At 37.6% G+C, this 16,892-nt stretch overlaps 1 protein-coding gene across 3 annotated transcripts; it reads right to left on the bottom strand.

Moving 5' to 3' along the window:
- Positions 1-295: 295 nt before the first annotated feature.
- On the bottom strand, positions 296-13,658 carry LOC144528592 (T-cell differentiation antigen CD6-like). 3 transcript variants are annotated; one of them, XM_078267270.1, is made up of 13 exons: positions 13,285-13,658; positions 11,924-12,019; positions 10,610-10,897; positions 8,093-8,407; positions 6,718-7,032; positions 6,017-6,088; positions 5,668-5,805; positions 4,748-4,873; positions 4,410-4,532; positions 4,133-4,204; positions 3,138-3,311; positions 2,394-2,492; positions 296-2,317 (listed from the first exon to the last, which is right to left on the bottom strand). In XM_078267270.1, the coding sequence occupies exons 1-13, from the start codon at positions 13,331-13,333 to the stop codon at positions 2,229-2,231; spliced, it is 1,956 nt and encodes a 651-aa protein (XP_078123396.1). In that variant the 5' UTR covers positions 13,334-13,658; the 3' UTR covers positions 296-2,228. The 3 variants fall into 3 exon arrangements, with proteins under 3 accessions (XP_078123396.1, XP_078123394.1, XP_078123397.1); XM_078267268.1 differs by lacking the exon at positions 13,285-13,658 and adding an exon at positions 12,999-13,166; XM_078267271.1 differs by lacking the exons at positions 4,410-4,532; positions 13,285-13,658 and adding an exon at positions 12,999-13,165 and having other exon boundaries at positions 1,750-2,317.
- Between the last annotated feature and the right edge of the window lie 3,234 nt (positions 13,659-16,892).

Raw genomic sequence — 16,892 nt, 5'->3', positions numbered from 1 at the left:
TTGGGCATTCACCATAGCTATGCATTATTAAAAGTTTACAGGGGCTTTTGAAGCAGTTTGTCATATTCTACAAAACAAGACATAACTTTGATTCAAGGCATCACTTTGGATCAGGAGGAAGCGTTGATGCTCTGCAGCTGCTGCAGATGTAATGGACCAAGAAGAGCCGTGCCAGGTCTGGTTTCAAACCGCACTGATGGTTTATGTTGGCCCCCGATCAGGATCCAGAGTTCCCCTCGCAAACTTTTTTACAGTGCACAATTTTGACTTAGGTACTTGGGTATTTGTCACAACATTTTACAGCCTGAAAAACATTTATTTGGCAAAAATGTTATGGTATGACAAGTTTGTTTTTTAGTTTACATATACGGTAATAGCTTCATACCAGTTAAACCTTTAGTTACTTACAAGCGTATAGTGCCACCTTGTGGTAGAACTCAAGTTTGATTACACTATTGCAAACACCCACAGGATGGTGTTGCAAACATTAGCACATTTTTTTAACACACTACACTATGTGGCCAAAAGTATAAGGGCACATACTTTTGTGTACCTTTAGTCTGGGGTCATTAATTATGGTTTGGGCTAAGCGCCTTAGTTCAAATTAAGGGAAATGTTAATACTACTAATAACATGAAAATGTTGACTGGCCTGCACAGAGCCCTGACCTCAACCCCCGTTGAACACCTTAAGGATGAACTGGAACGGGAAAACTTTTATATTTTAACTGTGTAGTGATTGGTTACTGTATGAGTGTGTCTGTTCCTGTCTAGAAGATGCAATGTGGGTTTCTTTGTGTCTGCACATGCATTTTAATGTACAGCACATTGAGTTTACTTGTAATGAAATGTGCTAAATGACCTTGCCTTTCTCTTGCCTTATAGCCCAACATCAGTGTCCGACTTCTCTAATGCTCTCGTGGCTGAATGAGAGCACATCCCTGCAACCAAGTTCTAACATCTTGTAGAAAACCTTTCTAGAAGAGTGACCACTGTTAGAGCAGCAGAAAATTGCCCATAGTTTGAGAATGACACATTCAACCATCACATGTCGGTGTGCTGTTTGGGTGTCCTCATACTTTTGGCCATGTAGTGCACATAACAATTCTAGACATTATGTTGGAACTCAATAGTTTAAAAGTACTTACATCCACAGAAAGATACATGGCAAACATTATCACATTATTTGAGTACATACTAGTTGTTAAAAACTGCTTCACTTGTTCACTATGACGGATTACCTGCAGCAAGTCAATCATCATAGCATAAGACTGTGGGATGCTTAGGGCTGTAGTTTTGTTTCTCGTGCATCTGCATTCAATCCTCTCACACATGCTCACTCATTATTCCCTGCGGTCCTGTCTGAGGCTGTCAATCATGTCGTCAGCTGTTCTCATCAGCTGATCTAATCTATCTAATAGTTCAGCATCACACCTACATTGTTAGCCTATCATCCTGCTGCTGCCTCTGTTTAAACATGATTCTCTCTGCCTTTAGGTTACGCTATTTATATTTGTTCTCTCTGTTGCTGTCAGCTGTCATTTCAGTGCAAATCGTCGCAAATGGCAAAGTGTTCCTCCACCTCCCCATTACCGCCCGTCCTGCAGATACATCAGCCACCAGTCTGGACGACTCCATGGGGGGATTTATCTTGCTGCTGCTGAGGGCAGACACCCCTCGTTTACAAATCTCCATTAGATACTAAGAACCCAAAAGACTTTCTGTCAATACATAATTATCACATATCATCTGTTATAATAAACATTCGTCTTTACTTCATTCACTCGTCTCTCCTGATTGAACTCATTATTGCGGTTCACAGGAAACAGTTTGATAAGTTGCAGGTCAAAAGTCAATCTGGGTCAAAATTGGTTGTACATTTGGTTGAAAAAGAACATTTTTAAGAACCAAGGCCACATTTAACTGATGTATCAGCATTTAAATGAATGCTGAATACTGCACACAATCAAATAGTCATTACAATGCTGTTGAAACAATGGTAATATGTAAACTAGACTTTTTAGACATTTTTTAACCAAATTGAGCCCAGTTTTAACCTAAATGTATAGACTTATTTTAGCCTGCATGTCACCAAATGGATGCTCACTGGGTTTCCTCAGTCTAAACAGGTGTTTGGTTTTACAGTACATGTTTCCTCTCAGTACAGTTTTGCAGCTTCAGTCCCACACTGTTGGTCTCTGTGAGCTGGAGTACCTCCTCTGGTTACTATTAGGTGCCAACGTCATCATAGTCATCCTCAGATGAAGTGTTTTGGTCGGGGCTCACAGGTGAGTAGATGGGACCGTCATCTTCATCACCTTATGATCAGACAATAACAAAGATAAGCAAATGTTATGGATCTTACTTTTGTAACATCTGTTTATTTACATTTACCTGAACTCTGCAGGTTTGTTGTTTGTCCGGAGTAAAGTTGATCTTTGCTGTAGAGGAGCCTTGAAGGGTCAAAAGCAGATGACTGGCCCTGCCCTGGTTCTGTAATTTGTGAGAACAATACAACTTTATCTATCTTGTGAAAACTTTTTGAGACAGTTTCAGGTTTGCTTTCGTCTTTCATATCCTCCTACCTCGGAATCACGAGTGTGTTTATCTTGACTATTTTACATTGATATCTAGCTGCAAACACCCACAGAGTACAAAAAGTATTGATGAATCATATATTTAAAAAGCTAAACCCTCCCCAACCTTACTACCATTTTCTTTGGAAAACAATATGACAGTTGCTACAAGTTTCACCAATTATTACTGCTACAATATTACTACTAAGGAAGGAGTTGATGGTGGATTATAATCTAAATCTTAAAGAAATAGTTTAGGTAATTCCCTTTCTTGCCATAAATCACACAAGAAGACTGATACCACTCTCATGTCTGTATGGCAAAGATGAAGCTACAGTTAGTAGCCAGTTAGCTCAGCTTAGCATATAGCTTATAGTAATTATTCCTTAATAGTATGCAGAAAATTACTGTTTAAAACAGCTGCCAATACACACATTATAAGTGGAATTGTGAAATGTATAGCAAATATAACAGCTTTTCGTAGAGTCACTTAGTGCATTTTTACGGTAACTTAACAACAAGGTACTGGTTAAAGGGAAGCAGGTGAATGAATATGACTGACCAGGAGTGACCATGGCATAGCCGTTGTTTGTGTTTTCGTAGCATTCCCCAGAGGAGGTACTGGAGGTATCAAATGAGTCCACTGAGATCTTTGACACTCTGGCATATTGAGCCTCTTCAGGGCCGCCATTACAGCTTATGAAGGCTCCTGTCACTTCATTTGTGGCTTCAGGGGCTGGAAAATGAAAATTACAATATAATATTTAGGACAAAGTTTAAAAAATAAAAAATAAATGAATTATCTCTTGTAAAAGGGATGATGTAACTCTATGGTTCAAATGTCCGGGAGTTTAAAAGTTTCAAATGTTTGTTGCAAGCAAACGTTATGTATGGTTATGCAAACCAGGAATTGACTGTGCATGCATTACTATGTTTTTTTTTTTTTTTTTAAACAACAGGTCCATTTACAGATTGTACAAAATAAGATGTTGTTCGACTTTTTGAATAAAATAAAATAAACATTAAATTACAGCGTACTAGAGACCAAAGATACAAAATAGGTATAATACTAGGTATTGTCGGAACTTACACTGTTGTAACTTTTATTCTTGTATTTCATATCTGTCTTATTCTATTTTAACTGTTTTTATATTTTTAATTGTTTTAACTGCTCTTTAATGTTTTATGTAAAGCACTTTGAATTGCCTTGTTGCTGAAATGTGCAATACAAATAAAGCTGCCTTGACTTGCCTCTGCTATAATTAAATCACAACGAAATTTGTGAAAAGTGTGTAATGTGCAGCTTGTTTATGACAGAATAGAACCAAAACCAATCAAATCATGTAACTCAAAATATGTCCTTGTTGAATAAAGCTTAAATGTAACTTAAAATAAATATTTTGTGAAGATATTTATGTATCCAAACACTCCTACAGTGATAAATGTGTTCAGAAAGTCTCATTAAAACTCTGTCGATGTTTTTTTATTATCGTGTGTATTTGAGATCTGCAAAGTGTAACGTCTTTGTGACAGCTTTGCAAACTAACAGTGACTCACCTTCCTCAAAGAGGCTGTCAAGACCTGAGGGCCTCATCAAAGGGTTCATGTCTGTTCTGTACCTCTGAGAATCTGAGAATTTGTTTTAATCACAAACCATCCTGCAAACATTCACTGCAAACAGCATAGATATGCACAGACCGCACACACATGCATGGCAGAGCAGCTTCAACCGCAAAATGCAGCAACACACCGAGAGAACATCTCAAGAGGCAAAGACTGAGAAACACACAGAAATAAATACAAATGGAAATAAAAATAAAAGAACATAGCTCACTCCGAAAGGTTGTTAAAGTGACAGATGGGTCATTGCTTGGCTCATACTGCTCATAGTCTGTATCTACTGACGTGCTGTCAACACTACTAAGCTGGGTCCAAAGATACCTGGGATTGGATGGGACTTTTTGAGACAAACACAAAAAATGAAACAACTTGATGAGGTTGAATGATGCTTTGTACATGCAACTTTCTCACTACTGTACACGTAAAGTATATAAATAGATATATATTTGTAAGGTATAAAGAAGACTAAGTTGTGTTAGTATGCAAGGTATTCAATTCTGCTCACACATTTTTATTTATTTATGATATTCTTGGACATTTTCAGCCACTGACCTTCTGTCTGCAGTGGGTTGGGAGTGTTGGGAGTGATCTTGATGAGGTCGACGGCGTCTTGGTAGCTATTGTGATGATAATCAGAGGGAGGTCGTGGCCCGTTGCGAGTCTGCTGGAGCAAGAACGCTGTGGACACAGTTATCAAGGTATAGATAATTATTGTCTTTAACTGTCTGGAGTGTCTACTGTTTAAAGGTTTTTTTCATCTTAAAAATAGAGTAAGATGTATCTATATACTGAAGAAATGGGATTAAATATACACTGTGCTTTGAAAAACTGGAATATGGTTGGAATATTTTTAGGAGGTGAAATGTCAAGTGAAATGGAGATTGTGTAGATATGTAGTTTGTTGTTGAGATTATAGATCCTCTCACACAAGACACATAAACATACTGCGTTTTGCATAATAATTTGTCTGATGTGTTTTTTCCAAAGAAAAGTCTAATTACCTTGTTAAGAATTCTTAAAATGCTTCTTCCTCATTAAAAAACCCCAGACACTATGAATATGCAAAGATTGTTAAATATATATACAAATATTTAAGAAAAAAGATTTTTTTTTTTTAAATATTAAGAAATTCTGACTTGAACTTTTTTTTAAAGAAAAAAACTTCTACCAACCTGGTGAAGGAAATAAAAGCAAAAAACATTTGTAGAGATACAGTATATTGACGAAATGTTGCACAACCTGTTTTTCATTTACTTTAATCTCACAAGTAGCACACAGCATCTGGACCTGAAGTCACATAATAATCAAAACCAGAATATGATGATTCAGTTCAGATATCCTGATGGCAAAAGCACACCTTAGTCTTCTAGGGCTGCTCCTAAATGTAGAGCTACTAAAATCACAAATTGTTTTTGGATTTCTGTCCAGATAAAGTAGTGAGACTGTAGTGCAGACCGAAGTGCAAAACCAACCGTGTCTTTTTCTGTAATGGCAGCAGACCACCGAGTATGTAATGAGAACCACGAAGAGAAGAAGAGCCAGAGCAATGGTGCTGAGAAGCTCTGGAGATGGTAAGGGGAAGCCTTTATCATGACTGACTGAGGTTGCACCTTTTGGGATTGACAAAAAGAAAAAAATACACATGATCGTCATAATTTCTACTAGTTCAAGACTCTGTGTTCGTTTCAAGGCCTTTCTGTGTATTTTAAATACTGAAACTCTTAAATAGGTGAAAGCATTTTAAAAATAATATTTATGAACATAATGTGATAAATGGCTTTTTTGAAGTAAGATTTAAAAAGAAAAAACTAAAGTATTTACCAGTTGTCAAACTGGTCATTACAGTTGCATTATCTGTGGTGGCTGTCGTGGCTGCAGGAAACCCGAGGGAACCTGCACAACAAAAATATTTCAAGTTCAACACAGTCTAGATGTGAGCTGACAAATAAAGAGATGCAATTATTCACCTGTTTTATCTATATATGCAGAATTAGCTCAACATGAATTTTATATTTCTACCAGAAATACAGTGTATGATTCTGTTAATACTGAACAGCAAGCCAGAAAATACTAAATACACTGTTAATATTTTTGTTTTTGGGATTTCATCAACCTGGGGGTAGTTTACATTTTACAGTTCTACTGTAACATACAAAGGTTTGGTATTTCATCGGGCAAGTTATTACTAAATTAGACTACATTGGCCAACCAAAATGTACATACATTACCAGCTATTTATTTATTGACAAAAAAGTCAAATAATGACATGAGAATTTTTTTTTTTTTTTAATGAACTGTATTAAATGAATAAAATATAGGTTCATAGCTGCTTTTGATTCCTGTTCTGTACATTTTATAAAGTTAAAAAAATGTGATACATTTAATAATTCAGCAGAACCTGGCATTTTCTCATGTGCTGCTCCCTCTGTTATACTGTTTCTCAGCCAAGTCATTGCCAAGTCCCCTACCTATATTGTTGTTGTTGTAAAACGTATTTCATGAACAAACACTTGGTCACTTGCCGTTACAGATGACGCCCGATGCTTTTGAGGTGCTGCACAGATGTGGTTTGTTGATTAACTCAATGCACTGCCACAGGCTCAGCACGTTTTGATTGCATAAATAGAACCACAGTGTCCCGTTGTTGTGGGTGAGATAAGGAAGAAACTGGGAGTATTTCAGCGGCTCTGCACCACACTGCAGCATGGAGCACACCATGGAGGCCATGTCTTTATTCCAGCAGTTATCACACACCGTACCCCAGCTGCCATTACGGTGGACCTCCACTTTACCAGAGCAGCGGTCCAGACCTCCAGTCAGTCTGACTGCTCTCATCTCTGCACATAGAAAATACAAACTGTGAAACTATTAAATGAAAAATAAATACGACATTATCTCCTGTAGATTAATGTTGAGTAAATTATTACAATATCGCCATAGAGGAAACATTGAAATTACATCCTTGATATTAATGCTTTGGGGATTTCATCAACCTGGTGGTAGTTTACATTTTACAATTCTAACCTACACAGGGTAAGTATTATATAGGCAAATTATTAAATTTGAATACATTTTAAATAGCATTTATTTTTCCACATTTTTTTATACAGGGGTTGGTGTGCATTGGCGGGACTTGGACTCATGACCTTAGCTAGTTAGCCACGCTAGATGGCTGTGGGATGGAAATGTCGGTCTGTCTGGGTCTTTGTTCCAGATAGAAATATCTAACAACAATTGGATGGATTGCCATAAAACTCTGTACAGACATTCATGTTCCCCAGAGGATGAATCCCACTGACTTTCCTCATCACTTAACTTTTCCTCTAGGGTCACGATAAGGTTAACAATTGCGGTTTTCAGTTCACGTCCCCCATCGGAATAATTATTCACTTTGGTGATCCCTTAAGGTAGTATCTAGTGCCCCCATCAGGTCAAGATTATACATTTCTATTAAAACGTTACACCATATTACATATAATTATAATTACATTAAATATAATATGCCCAAAATACCTGCAAAACTAATAGCCCAGCCGTTACTTTGTGTTTAGTGCTAATTAGAAAATATTAGCATGCTAAATATCTACTCTAAGACGGTGAACATGGAACACATTACACCTGCTAAACATTAGCATGCTAAACATGTCACTGTGAGCATGCTATGCTAATGTCAGCATTTCGCTCAAAGCACCTCTGTGCTCAAGTACAGCCTCGAGCTGCTAGCATGGCTGTAGACCCTTGTTTTTGTCGAGCTTTGAACTTGTTTCATACAAAACAAAATGAAGTTTTCTTTTTTTGACAGTTACTATCTCTATTTCTTTCACGCTCAACTTTCTCATTTTCTTCTGTCTGTTTCTGAACAGCTATTTTTCTGTGTGAAAGAATGTGTGCTGTGACCTGAGCATACGACCCCAGCATCCTCTTTGTGTCCGCAGTCGGGCTCGTCCTGTGCGGCCTCACAGGCCCACAGGTTCTCCTCTCTGCCGGTACAGTTCAGCTCGTCCAGGTGGACAGGTCCTCTGCCCGGGGGGAAAAAGCCGCCCTGTCCCGTCACATTGAGGGCGTAACCGCAGCCGAGCTGGGCACACACCACGTCGGCATCCCGCATGTCCCACTGGTCGTCACACACGGTGCCCCACCTCCCTTTTCTCCACAGCTCTACCCGTCCGGCACAGCGGTCTGACCCTCCTGCCAGCCGCACAGCCTGGTGGCCTGCAGGACATCATGATATGCGGTCAGTTTTTGGCACTGTTTATGATAAAGGGCAGAGATAGCCTTGAAAATAGTCTTATGGCAGTTTATTTGATAATATTTACAGTAATTGACTATTGAAGAGATACATTCATTTCAATCTTTGCTAATTAGTAAATGTATCAATCTTTTATCAGCTCAAACTAAAATAGAATTGATAATCAGTGTAGGAATAGATAATAATAATAAAAGATAAATTATTGTGCACCATCTGCATTATAATACCATCTGACTGGCCTGATAACCTAGAAAGGCTGGATTATATAATATATATACACATACAGTGGCAAGAAAAAGTATGTGAACCTTTTGGAATTTCATGGTTTTCTGAATAAATTTGTCATAAAATGTGATCTGATCTTCATCTAAGTCAAGGGTATTGACAAACATAATATGTCTAAAATAATAACACAAACAAATTCTGATCTTTCATGTCTTTATTGAACACACTCATTCAACATTCGAAATGGCAGTGGAAAAAGTAAGGGAACCCTTAGAATTATTAACTGGTTCATGGTGATATGCCGTGCCCTTTCTACGCCAGGTGTAGTGCTGTGTGTTTTTATCAAATAGTTCAATCTTAGTTTCATCAATCCCCAAAACATTTTGCCAATACTGCTGTGGAGTGTCAATGTGCTCTTTTGCAAACTTTAGGCGTGCAGCAATGTTCTTTTTAGTAAGCAGTGGTTTCCTTCGTGGTGTCCTGCCGTAGATACCCTGCTTGTTCAATGTTTTACGTATTGTAGACCCATGAACAGAGATGCCAATTCCAATGATGTCTTCAAATCTTTGGCTGTCATTCGGGATTGTTTCTTGACCTCATTGATGAGTCTTCGTGGTGCTCTTGGTGTCATTTTGACTGGGCGCCCACTTCTTGGTAGAGTAGCAACAGTCCCAAAGTGTCTCCATTTGTATATTGTTTGCCTAACTGTAGACTGGTGAATTTCTAAAGTATTTGAAATAACTCTGTAACCCTTGCCAGCTTTATGTAAATCAACAATTCTTGATCGTAGATCCTCTGAAAGCTCTTTGGCGAGGCATGGCTCACATAAGCGTGTTCTTCTTGTGCAGAGAAAACTCCAAAAGTTTGAGGGTTTTTTATCAGTCAAAGTAGCTGTAGTCCACACCTCAAAACTTATTATCCTAATGAGACTCCAGGTGTGCTAAAACCTCACTCCATTTAGTTTTTTTTGAGGTTATTAACTCAAGGGATCACATACTTTTTCCACAAGCACTATGAGGTTGTTTTAGTGGTTCTCCATAAAGACATGAAAGATCAAAAAAATGTTGTGTGATTATTTTTGACACATTATATTTGTCAATACCCTTCACTTAGATGAAGATCAGATCACATTTTATGACAAATTTATTCAGAAAACCATGAAATTCTAAAAGGTTCACATACTTTTTCTTGCCACTGTATATATTGTATATAAATACAATATGTATTCAAAGTTGTGTTGTTATGTCTAGGGCCATCAGGTCTTATCTCTATAAGTACACTTATCTCTCTTGCAGTGGTAAAAGAAGTACTCAGCTTTTTAAAGAACAAAAAAACCAAGTAGCAATACTACAATGTAAAAAAGAATGTGTTACAAATAAAAGTCATGCATTCAGTACATCGAAAAAGCCTATACTTATATAGAGATATAATCAGGGGTGTCTTAAGCATCACTAATGTTGCAACTGGTAAAGGGGGTAATTTTTTTTTTTTTATTGCACTTTTTCAGTAGTTTAATACATATTAATACCTCATAATGTATTAGTTGATGTAGATGTTGTATTAATAATCTGAATCTGTAATTTATGTTTTTTTTTATAAATGTAATGGAGTTAAAAAGTACAAAATGTAGTGGAGTAGAATAAATAAAGAAGAAGATATAAAGAAGCATAAAATGGAAATACTCCAGTAAAGTACCTACAAATTGTACATAAGTACAGTACTTGAGTAAATGTACTTTCTCACTATTGTTCTATTATGGGAGGAGCTGCTGTCTGTTTGTCTTAGTCATTGCCATTGCGTCTGTCATGTTATACAGTCTACTTTGTGTTTCTTATTGTGTTTTGTTTGAATTTACAAGTAATTAATACTTTGGAAATAAAAACAGGATTTCTTTGAATCCCAATCCTATCATCAGTAGAAGACATTGGAGAAAACCTTACCACAAACAGCTTCAGCAATCCCAGTGCAGTTACCTCCCGTACTCTGTGAACAGTTCCGCAAACGACCATCTTGGTACACACAGTCGTGAAAGCAGGCGGTAGGCCTATTGGGAGGTGAGCTGGTTTTATTCACATGATAGACGCTGCCACAGTCAAGATCCTGACACATCTGTTCAACCAGCATATCTGTAGATTCTGCTGGTAAAGCCACCACATCACCGCTCCTGTTTCCAGGCATCCTGAGCGTGAAGCTGCATTTACCAGAGAGTTTGTGGACGTATGGTTCACCTGAGGACACACAGAAACAGGAAATGATTTATGTGGTGATTATTCCCAGACCTGCAATTCCAGTGAAACTTAAAAGCAATAGTATCAGTTCCAGTTCAGTGATTCTTGTCACAATCTCAATACTTTTTGATTTCTCTTCCCCGTCTGTGTTTTACTGAAGTAAATCTTTAATATGTGTCACAGATATATAGTTTCATTTTTTTTAAGCTCAGTTATTTCCCAAAACAGCTGGGCACTGTAGCTTCTAGCAAACGGTACTCAAACAGAAGGAAATAGTGCATTTGGATTATTTTCTATTGCGGATTGATACACATTTGGTAATCTAGTGAGTATTTACAGCACCAGGACTTTGCATGTGGATTGAGACAAAATAAACAAGTGATTGTGTTGTTATTTTCACACATCTATATAGGCCAGCCAACAAACCACAACAAACACATCTAACCACATTTGATCTAGTATTACTCGCTTCAAGAGTAACCACTTGACCAAGAGTCAGATCTTTGTGTTGAAGCACATGGATCAGAGCAGTGTGGGTGAAAGGGGCCACATCATCAATACATTATCTGCCATGTTTAATCCTCCATATGTAAAACTTTTATATTCTGCCAGAAGATAAAATATTTGCCTCTGACTGCTTTTAAAAACAAATGTGTCTTTTCCTGTGTATGACTGAGATGTTTCTGGGACAAAACTGCCTTACTGAGGGTGCAGTTGAGCAAAAAGCCACACAGAAACAAACGGCAAAGGTTGCACCAGAGTCTGTGTGGGAGAATGCTTTGCTTTCTCACCGTTTGATTTGCACCTGCAAAATTCACAGAGATGTGTTTCACAAGCAGGTCACCCCACATCCTGTGTCAATAAAATCAAGGATATTCACATTGTATGTTCTCTGCATAGAGTTTATTCTGGTTCTGGACAGAAAGTAGTGTAACATATCTGGTATTACTGTGTGTTTGTGTAAAAGAGAGAGAGAAAGATTATATTCCTGAATAATACATTTGCACAGCAGACAATGTAACTTACTGTCAAGTTCCTCTTGTTTTCTCCCTCTTGTATTATTTCCTTCTGCTTTCCTCTGGATATACGTTGGGTCTGTTTGAGTGGATGAGTTTTGCAAAGCTGAAATGAAGATGGGGAATAAACTCATTACTCTCACTATCAGGAACAGTGCAGCATCAAGTGTATACAACCTCACCAACACACCACATCAAACTCATACCACAGGACTTTTGAAGAGTAACTGTCTGACCTTTTTTCGTTTCAGCACTTGGGTGGAGTGCAGTTTGAGTGTGTAGATCAGAGACCACCAATAACGTATTTAGTCATCCACATTCTACACTTCACATTGTATTTATCTTAATGTTTTATACTCCTATGTGACTGAATCAGCCGAAACATGAATTTAAAAAATTTAAGATTAAAAATTAAATATAAAACATTGAAATGTAAGCAAATGTGCATTATCTGCTTTTCATCCAGAATTATATTTCTCTATTTTCATCTACATGATTACTTTTAACCTCCACACCATCTAATTACATTTGAATTTTCTTCAAGATATCTTTCTTTGAGGAAAATGAAAATGATGCACTTGTAAACCTCAGACCTACAAAACAGAAACAAGAGCAAATATAACTGGACCAAAAGCCACTTTAGATTTATGTAAAATAAAAATAAAAAGCTGCTGTGTTTTTTCTGAAATACATTGAATAAGGTTTAGCCAACTTCAGGATCCATTTGTCAAGATTTACCACTTTAGTATGTAGTAGTAGTAGTAGTAGTAGTAGTAGTTTCTTTGTCCATGTTAAATATGTTGTGATACTCACTCTTCTTTTGATTAATAGCACATAGAAATAGTAAAATAGAAGACAATACCAGATTCCAATACCATTTCCCTTCACTGACAACAATGATTTCACCTCAACTTTCAGTTTTTCAAAATGTCATAACGTGGTTTATGTGCTGCACTTTACAGCGTTAAATATAGTTACAACTTAGAAAAGAAAATAATTTTTTTTTTGTTACAACCGATGTCAATAAAGCCATAATTAAGCCATATTTTAGATATTAAGTTTATATATAAAACAATATACATTACCATGACAAATACAGCTCAGTTGGACAATTATGAAAATGCATTTCACCAGCTCCATGTTGTAAAAAAAAGGGAAACAGCCTCTATTGTCTCTAATCAAACTGTGTCATTTAGAACATTTACTGTCTGTATGCACTAAGTGTGGCTTCCTCTCCTGTTCTATCTCTATGACAGAACTTCCCATTTACCACAGTGCATCATGACAGGAAGTGAAACCTGTGCTTTTGTCACTGATACTGATAATGTTTGATGCTGAAACTCATCAGAGTAATTTTGTATTAATAATTACCTTGTTTTGTCTTTGATATGGACATTACATTTAGACTTGTAGTTATCATGGACAGAAACCACCTGTTTTTCGTTTGTCATTTCAAACCGAAAACAAAGAAACGGTAAAAAAAAAATAAAAATAAAAAAAGAGCCGTTCTCCCGTTTTTGGTTTCTGAATACAACAACGAAAAACGACTAAACCAAATTCAAATAACGGTCCGATTTTGGTTTTTTGAAATTCCTTTTTACCGTTGCAAACGTAGCGGTCAACAGTTCACCTCCACGCATATACAGACTACCTTTAACAGTGATATACGGATAGGATTGGAGATGGAAAGTTCAACGGACACGTTACCGCGATCAGCTTCGTGCGAAATTAAGAATCAATGCCACCGACATAACCAATCACACTATGACAGACTCTCCACTTAGCACCAATTGCAATGTTTAACTGTAAATGAATGTAGCCTACTGGCAGTCTGGCACACGTGGGTGCTCAGTATTTTCATCGGCGCCTATGAATGGTGTTGATTTTGGATTGAAAAAGTGAGAGAAAAGAGTTGCATTCTTCCACTGTGAAGGTTGTAGAAACTTTGTCAGGTGGCTTAAGAAGTTTGTTTATTGTAAAAAACCAAAGGCAAACATCAGTAAATATTGAGAAGTGTGAGCTGCAAGGTCTGTGGTGCAAATATGGCATTAACATAGAGTAAAAGGGCACAAACTCGTCTACGTTGATTATAGCGCTCCCAATGGCCGAGCTTCGCCAGATTTGGTACAGAGCCTCAGAGCGGCATGCCGAACGAGCACCACAAGTTTCGTGTTGATTGCATTTACTGTGGCAGAGATATTGCAATTGCAAATTTCCCATTTAAATGCATTGAGTTATTGGCCAAAACAAATAAACTTTGCTTATAGCTCCCCCTAAAGGCCGATCTTTGCCATATTTGGTACAGAGCATCGTAGTGGGATGTTGAACAATGATCTCAAGTTCCTTGCTGATAACAGTTAATTTGGTCGACATATGATATGATACGTGTGTGGTAGCTAGCTAGGAAAATTTGTTTGGTCGTCAAATGCGCATACTTTAACGTAGCAAAATTCCTTGGGTAACTTTTGGTCACGTCCATCTGGAGATGCTAAGTACCAGGTTTCGTGCTGATCCGTCGCATGGCCTAGGACGAGTTCGAAAAAGTTGGTTGCACGATATTGCGGAAAGAAATTGAAGCGGAAATGGGCGTGGCCTATATCATGTGATTCAGCTTGATTCAAGGAACACGTGGATTTAAGGATTTTTAATGTGCGATGTGTAATGTGGGAGTTAAAGGCAAAAAAACATTATAGCGCCACCTAGTGGTCCACATGTGTAATTTTTGGTAGTTGTGGTCCATGACCCATTGTCTATCTACCCTGTAAATTTAAAGTTGTTCACGTTAGTGTAAGTAGAACATTTAGACGTGGGTCCCATAGGCCACGCTCACTTTGACCCCTCAGTACCCCACTCTAGGGTTGGCCTCAGGAGTGGCCCTAGATGGTACCCAACAAATTTTGTAAAAATCGGATGAGCAGTTCATGAGATATAATTTTTTTTGTACTTGTAGCGCCCCCTAGTGGCCAATTTTTGTAAAACGCGTGGGTGACCTTCAGAGGGTCATGGTAAACAAGAATATAAAGTTTGGCGTTGATGGCATTTATTTTGGCAAAGTTCGTGTTTTCATAGTTAGCTACACAAATTTGTTTGTGCGTAATAATTGCAATTTTTATCCTATCAAAATTCTTTTTATTAACTTTTTGTCCAGCCCATCTGGAGATGCTACCTGCCAAATTTTGTGCCGATCAGTCGCACGGTCTAGGAGGAGTTCTAAAAAGTAGGTTTTTGATAAATCGCGATTTTTCATGCATAAAAGTTTAGGCGGAAATGGGCGTGGCCTATATCACGTGATTCAGTTGTATCCAGGGAATGTATGGTTTTTGAATGTACGGTGTACGGTATGGGAGTTATAGGGCCAAACGCGTTTTTTCTGCTATAGCGCCACCTAGCGGTGGAAGTGGGTGAATTGTTGCGCCTGAGGTCCTTGCGGAGTTCTGGACCATTCCTGAAAATGCCAACCCCCCACCATGTACGGTTTAGGCTGTAGTCGGAGTTTTAGGCGGAGAAGAATAATAATCAGTAGAAAAACAATAGGGTTCTACAGCTCTGCTGTGCGAACGGCATAGCTTTGCTATTGCCCGTTCTTGCAGACTCGGGCTTGGACCCCTAATAACGGTCCGATTTTGGTTTTTTGAAATTCCTTTTTTAATTTCTCCGTTTGAATATCTACATTAAAAGAAAGACAGGTTGGCCAAGTGACCCGGAAGTAATAGTAAATATAGCCTATAAAAATAAAAGCCAAGCTTTTAGAACGGTCATAATATGCAGCACTAACGTTATACCAGAGTAACGTTAGAAGAAAAAAAATCGATCAATAAATAGGCTTATATAAACCTGGACCGAAAGAAATATGTTAGCAACAGTAGTTTATTACAGTGATTTAATATCGTGCCTATCCACGTACACATCACCAGTCACGTTTAATGAGCGCATTGTTTGGTTCAATACAGTTGGTAATAGTTAACCTAAGAACTTATTGTGTGTGCAGAGTTGTTACTGTTAGCACTATATTATATAATTAAATTAATATTTAATGAGGTTTCCACCGTAATGGACCAAACTGTTCCCCCTTTCTACCAGCAGGTGGCAGTATTTAAATGACTGACTGTATTGTGTCTTTGGTAACTGTTTTAAATCAAGATTACTGATACATATGTATTTATTGTTGTTCATTTCATTTTCACCCCCAGCCCAGAGTTAAACCTGCATGCCCTTCTGTTTTAACCTGATTCTAACACTGCTATCAGCTTCTTAGCATTTCAGTCAACAAACTCACATCAGAAATGTCCTAATGTAGGCCATCTGGCCAAAAGAATGACTTACCAGTGTGCTATATACTGTGTGAATCTTTCTTCTCTATACACATTCCAGTGTGTATAACATACAACACTCCCATTGTGTCATGCAAGTGAAGAGAATCCATACAAGTCTTAAACATTTATTCAACATATATAGCACATACATGCTTTCAAAGGCATTGCATGTACAATCTATGGCTGCAGAAAATTTACTGTGAAGCCCTAAGGTAAGAACATTTTACAAGGTCCTCAAAAGAAAGTCCAAAAACATAATCACATTACTAAAAACAGGCTGTCAACGCTGAGTACATCAGCAATAACTGCAACAAAACGTTTCCAGTAACTTTTGAACAGTCCTGCTTATTGACTTGGACGAATCTTTGCCCATTCCTCTGTACAGAACAGCTTCAACTCTTGGACGTTGGTGGGTTTCCTCACATGAGCTGCTTGCTTCCTCATCCTTCCACAACATTTCAGTCATTTTAAGGTCAGAACTTTAACTTGGCCTTTCCAAAAGATTCACTTTATTCTTCTTTAAGGTAGGTAGGTAGATTTATTTTGTCACAATATAACAGGTTATATAGTATAAAGTATAAATTGAGTTTGTAACTCCCTTCTGCTACATAGCAGACAATATACATTAATATAGAAGCAATTATAAAAATGGTAAACAGAAATAAA

Source organism: Sander vitreus, chromosome 14, assembly GCF_031162955.1.
Source record: "Sander vitreus isolate 19-12246 chromosome 14, sanVit1, whole genome shotgun sequence".
In the NCBI taxonomy this organism is placed as follows: Eukaryota; Metazoa; Chordata; class Actinopteri; order Perciformes; family Percidae; genus Sander; species Sander vitreus.
This window is presented reverse-complemented; position numbering and strand designations above follow the sequence as displayed.

What these genes read in the sequence shown, in the direction of transcription:
- LOC144528592 (XM_078267268.1), bottom strand. Translation starts at nt 13,053, where the DNA reads ATGGAGCTGGTGAAATGCATTTTCATAATTGTCCAACTGAGCTGTATT. An exon ending in TGCTGGGGTCGTATGCTCAG is followed by an intron (nt 7,033 to 8,092) that starts GTCACAGCACAC and finishes TTCTATGTGCAG; the next exon opens with AGATGAGAGCAGTCAGACTG. An exon ending in ATCGGGCGTCATCTGTAACG is followed by an intron (nt 6,089 to 6,717) that starts GCAAGTGACCAA and finishes TTTGTTGTGCAG; the next exon opens with GTTCCCTCGGGTTTCCTGCA.